At 38.6% G+C, this 6,336-nt stretch overlaps 1 protein-coding gene across 1 annotated transcript in view; it reads left to right on the top strand.

Annotated features, from left to right (window-relative positions):
• The window catches only part of LOC107556943 (breakpoint cluster region protein-like), a 102,650-nt gene that overhangs the window by 55,041 nt on the left and 41,273 nt on the right, over window positions 1–6,336 (top strand). Inside the window, exon 2 of the mRNA XM_016240211.1 lies at window positions 4,317–4,501. Within this exon, the coding sequence (XP_016095697.1) occupies window positions 4,317–4,501 (185 nt within the window). The remainder of the gene's footprint in view (window positions 1–4,316; window positions 4,502–6,336) is intronic.

Genomic DNA, 6,336 nt, shown 5'->3' with positions numbered 1-6,336 from the left:
TTTTTTCCAACAAGGTTATCATCATAGTTAGAGTGTAGGTAGATACAGCACTCATGAGCAACAGGATAGATTTTTGACCCTTCTACTCATCTACTACAGAAAGAATATAGAGATAGGAAGTGGAATGAGAGACAGAGAGCATGTGGTTTTCCAGTGCTAATGTTCAGGGCTGACTCAGCTTTTTCAAACTTCTCCTTGGTGACCTGCACCAAGAGCCATATGCCGTTTGAAACTTGAGATACATTAGCACACAACAGGCCACTTTTAACCTTTCTCCCTACCGGTGACCCCACACACCCCTGTACAATTCTTTTTAAAAAGCTATTTTTGACTGAGACACACTTGTTTGGTGACACAAGTGGTGGATGAAAGAACCTGTGAAGGCTTGGAATAGATTTAACACCATAACGGGCACTGATCTGAGATTTATTATTTTGTAATAAATCAGCCTGTTTTATTCATCTATAACATGCTCTTCTGCGTTCTATATCTTTCCTCAGATGGGAAAGGAACATTTCATGAAAGCTAGATGAGGACTGTAAAACACAAGGTAATGCATAGATAAATTAATGACATTCCGTTCCAGATCCAGGATATCACGTAGTACTGATGGTGCATTAGGGGGAAGCGGTCATGTGTTTAAGAGCATCGTGAAGAGCTCCAGTATAATCCTAGTCAGCCTCTACAACCTCCTGGGAATGCTTGGTACATTGTGTTTTAAAATGCAATATTTCTATTGGTTAAGAAAACAGGACAACCGAAGATAAAGAAAACTCTGTTACTAAATTGGTAGTGTTTGTTTAGACAGGGATTACTATTGCTTTGCAGGCTGCATGTACAGCGTGACCAGTGTAGTCTGATTAACAAACAAATGACTCTTGTGAACTCATTCTTTTCAGTGTATCAAAAACCTACAGAAGAACAAGTATAGCTTGATTCATGAACAAATGACTCTTATGAACTAGTTATTTTTAGTGAATCGGTTACTCACAGTGTGACCAATGTAATCTATTTCACAAACTGGTGACTCCTGTGAACTGGTTCTTTTTAGTGAGTCAAAAACATACTGCACAACCAGTGTAATTTGATTCATAGACAAATGACACTTATGAACCATTTTTTGTGAATCAGTAACATACAGCATGACCAGTGTAATCCAGTTCACAAACATTTGACTCTTTTTCAGTAAATCAAAAACATGTATCGCAACCAGTGTAACCTAATTTAAAGACAATGACTCTTATGAACATTTTATTCTTAGTGAATCAAAACATAGCAGCGCAACCTGTGTAATCCGATTAACAAACAAATGACTATTATAAACTGGTTCTTTTTACTGAATCAGTAATATATAGCGTAATCAGTGTCTCAATGAAACGCATCACTTTTTAACTTAACTTTTTTTTTTTTTTTATCAAAAACATACAGCACAACCAGTGAAACAAGACTCACAAACAACTGACTCTTATGAACTGGTTTTATGAATCAAAGGCATGCAGCATTACCAGTGTAGTCTCATTTACAAATGACTCGTTTAGGGTGCTTTCACACCTGGCCCGTTGTTTCGGAAACTGGCATGTTTCCCCCCTTAGCTCGGTTCGTTTGGGGATATGTGAACACGACAATCGCGCTCGGATCCGCGCCAAAACAATCGGTCGGCTCGATTGAAAACAAACTCTGGAGCGGTTCGGTTTTAGTGAGAAAGCAATCCGATGTAACAGAACAACGAACCAGGCTATACTGTATCACAATGTAAAATGGGTAATTACGTAAGTTCCATGAAAAGCATTTGTGGGGGTATTAAATTGCCTGAAAATTGGATATTTAGGGAAACCGACTGTGTGGAAGAAAATGGACTGACTTCTTTATCCCTGATGTGTCATTTTCCATTTATTTTCCCAGTTTTTTTTCTCCTCCCTAGAGGCCGGCCACTCATGGGTACCACACATACACGTTTTTCTGCACTTTTATTTCCAGACTTTAATGGAACATGTGACACATGGGAGGAGGAAGGCGTGTCTTTAATTTATCTGGCAGATGCAGACCTCTTCAACATCTCAGCCCCCATCTCTACCCTCACCTCTCTATACAAAGAGCCCTGAAGGAGATGTCGGCACTCACAAAAACATTAGCACCCTAATTCCTCCCACAAATTCTTTCCTTTTCTTTCAAACCCAAATGATAGGATTTTCTGAAGCCCTTTGGCACACATGCTGAAGAGATTTTGTCAGTTTTGCAGGAGTTCATCTCCAAGGCTTCCCCACTTCCCATAAACCCGTTGGCCGCTGAGGGACCACATGCTGTAGGTTTCAATCTGCTCTTCATCCTGCAGGGAATAACCCTGTATTAACACACCGGAGAAGACCAAGCACAGAGAGATCCTGGGATTTATTCCCCATGAGCAGGCCCACAGATTTCTGTAGAATTTAAATGTCCATGCTTTTTTTTAAATTAAATATTTTGTTTAATTTTATTATGCTTTCAGCTATTGTAGCTTTTTTTGTTACATTTAACACATTTTATCATGTCACCAGAGTTCTCCCCAAATCATTGCTGAAAATGCAATCATCTGGGACGGTCCACACTTTATATGGAACTCTTGTTTGTTGTTACTGCACAAGTGTGTGTCTAGGTTTCACAAAGAGGTTGGAAGTGTGTCTGATTTTGTTTTATAATTATGGTGGTGATGATGACGATATTTCCAGATGTGCATGGCATGCTTCTCCTTCGGCCAAATAGCAGCAGACATCTGCGGGAAGGGATAAGAAAGAGTGGAGGAAAGGGAGAGTGTGAGAGACGACAGAGACAAGAGTGGGAGGATGAAAACTAAGGCTGTTTTCAACCTTGATAATAATTAGAAATGTTTCTTGAGCAGCAAATCACCATATTAGAATGGTTTCTGAAGGATCATGTGACACTGAGAACTGGAGTAATGACTGCTGAAAATGCAGCTTTGCCATCTTAGGAATAAATTACATTTTAAAATATATTCAAATAGAAAACCGTTATTTTAAATAATAATAATATTTCACATTATTACTGTTTTTACTGTGTTTTTAATCAAATAGATGCAGCTTTGGTGAGCATGAGAGACTTCTTTCAAACAAATCCCAAACTTTTGAATGGTGGTGTGTATATATTATTTTTCATGATCATAATATTTATTTGTAGAAATATAATAACTCAGTGACTCTTCAATAAGTTTTATTTCATAGTAAGCAAAATGATCAATGTTCATGCAGGTCATACATATTAGTAAACAAGTTGTGCAATTAGCAAACTTTATTAAAGACTATGAAAACCTGTTTTCCACATCAAGTAAATGCTCACATTGCCCATCCTCTCTCTGTGTGGTGGGGAAAAAATGTTTCCGTAGCCATTTCTCTGGTTAGAACTGCAGGAGTTTTCCCACCTGCCAGCAGGAAACTCCGAAAACAAGGGAGGGATTCATCAGCAATGACTTTGAATTGACAGTGCATTTTTTGCTGTCACCTTTTTGAAGAACTTAAAGGGATAGTTTTACACAAAAATAAAAACTGTCTTCATTTACTCATCCTTAAGTTTTTTTTATACTGTGGAAGTTAATGGGGGACCAGCAACTGTTTGGTTACCCATATTCTTCTAAAATATATTATTTGTGTTGTGCAGAAGAAGAAAAAATTCATACTGGTTTGGAACAACTTGAGTTCATGCAGGTTTGGAAAAACTAACCTTTTAGTGTCCTGCGTATTCCTTCCAGAGGGTAGCAGATGTGCTTGTCTTATATGAGGGCAAAACAGTTAATTCTAACTAGAGCTTGTGTTGAATAAATATGAGATCCTCTGGTGTGGCTGCCAGCAGCTTAATGGCCAAACCGGTTCATGAAGAAGGAACTTGGGCTGCTGTCCTACAGGAGTGAGAGCGTTTTTGTCTTCCTTTATGTCTCTTCCTCTGGTGGGGGAAACTCTTTAAGCCATAAAGTTATGTGTGATCTTGATGTATACAGAAAGTTCTGGCATGTCTGCATTAATACCAAGACTTAAAACCCACTGCAAACATAATCTCATTGCTCTTTAAGAGCTCTAGGCTAATGTTAGACTGCCACTTAAACTGAATCAATTGACCACTGAGAATTTAAAACAGACTCTCTTAGCTGATGACATTAAGACATGGGGCATGAGCTCTAATATTACATACTGTTGTTTACCAATCAGTAGTTTTATGTCTGTGCAGTTCATTCTAGTAAGTATGGTTCAAAATATATTTTATGTTCCTTATGATGCTGTTCTTCCACTTGGTTTTGTCAACTGCATTCCTCTTTTTCCTTCTGTTCACAGATGGTGCGTTTACAGGCACTCCGCCCACCTACGGTTACGATGCGGACCGAGCAGAGGAGCAGCGCCGACACCATGACATTCTGCCCTACATCGACGACTCCCCCTCCTCCTCCCCTCACCTCAGCTCCAAGAGCCGCAGCAGTCGAGACACCCTCTCCTCCGGCTCGATCGAGTCCTCCAAGTCTGTAAGTCACCTCGTAGCCGGTCAGACAGTGACTACGTTTACATGGACATCAGTAATCTAATGATTTATCCAATATTATGATTATGGTGTTTACATGAGCTGCTCTTAGAATATTCCTTTCATGTTCCCGTTTTACATGTTATAGTACATAGTTCGATTAATGGCACACGTCATTACGTCCCCACGTGACGCCATCCGACGTCCCCTCCGGAATTTCACGTATAAACATATAGTTCCTCTTTGTGATGATGCCATGTACCGTTTTGGGTGTTTCATTTTTAATTTTATGAAAGCTTCAAATGCAGTTAATTATTTGAACGTGCATACAGGCGATGGCGGTGTTGAAGCTCTTTTATTTGCCATCAAACTGCTGTGTGTGTATCCTGTCGAAAAATCCTACACGACGGTAATAATTTGATTAAGGTGTGTACTTGTCTATACTGCACTTCAGTAATGTGACTAAAATAGGAATACTCCACATGTCTTAATTCGATTTTTACTTTTACTTCGAATATGACTTTAGCCGGATTAAGGTAATCAAAAATCTCTGTTTACATGGTAGATTCTTAATTAGAGAGTATTGTCTTAATCGTGTTAAAATCGGATTATTGTTGTCCATGTGAACATACTCACTGACAAATCTGACAGTTTGATTTTTTGACCTTTGAATAATTCAGTTTATTTTACAAATACAAAATAATTGACCATACAAAATATACAAATATTTGACTGCGGAATACCACAAATGAGGAGTCAGACTCATCAGTTACCCATGTAAAGGTAGTAGCTAATTATTTTTTGGGAATAGAGAGATGAAGGCTTTCTTGGTGGAATGCGAAGGTAAAGGGTGCACATTAGAGCTTTCTTTATGCATGCATGGATCCATGATAGAAATCCACCAAGTATATGCCATCTGTGAAGCAGTCCATTATAAATAATTGTACCAGTAAACCCTCAGTGGTAATAGTACACAACAAATCCAAGGAGGTGTGAAATTTGACAGATTTCAAAGCATGCAGATTCTGAAGTGCTGAGTCTGCATAGTACAATTCTAATTGAACATTTAGTGCTTATCACAACTTAGTAAATATTATATAGCTCGGCACTGTGCAGAAGAATCTCACGTCATTCATTGCATGCAGTCATGTGTAATCTAAAGAAATTCTTTCTAGTTTCTGTTCTTATCAACTGGTTTAAAATGATCATGGCTTTCATTTCAGAGCCTCAGGAAACTGTCTTCATCATACATAGTGGCCATGCCATCAAATTTAATTACGGATTGTAAAACAGAGCTTTCTTGCTTCATTGACACAGCCATTGGCTGTCAAATTGATTGATGTCCCTCCCTGCCAATACCAGACTCAGAGGCATGCAGTTTATTTGGGCCCTTATGACCTCCGTGTTTAGCCCCCACATGGATTTTAATCAATACCGACTCACCTGCACACACTCACACACCCTTGCCCAGTAACACCTAGATGCTTTACGTGTTTACCCAACATGCACAAAGCCAGGGATTTGAAATATGGACGGATTCATAGGATTTGCTATGTAAATGTCTTGAATTGAGCTGCAAATAAACCTGCAATTGACACTACAGAGGGATGGTCACCCATTTTTCGGACACATTTCCTTACCTTGTTTCCCCTCAAACATAGAACAAGATTAGATTTTAATGAGTGAGAATTTCATGTTTAAGAATAGTCTTGTCATGCTGTCACAAAGAGCGGTTTTAAATTGCCACTCTGTTTAAATTGTTAAACCAAAAAAAGTCTTATGTGCTTTATTGAAACTCCAAAAGATTGAATTTGGACTTTTCTATGAGCAAATTATTGT

Source organism: Sinocyclocheilus grahami, unplaced genomic scaffold, assembly GCF_001515645.1.
Source record: "Sinocyclocheilus grahami isolate Dianchi unplaced genomic scaffold, SAMN03320097.WGS_v1.1 scaffold584.1, whole genome shotgun sequence".
Lineage (NCBI taxonomy): Eukaryota > Metazoa > Chordata > Actinopteri > Cypriniformes > Cyprinidae > Sinocyclocheilus > Sinocyclocheilus grahami.
This window is presented reverse-complemented; position numbering and strand designations above follow the sequence as displayed.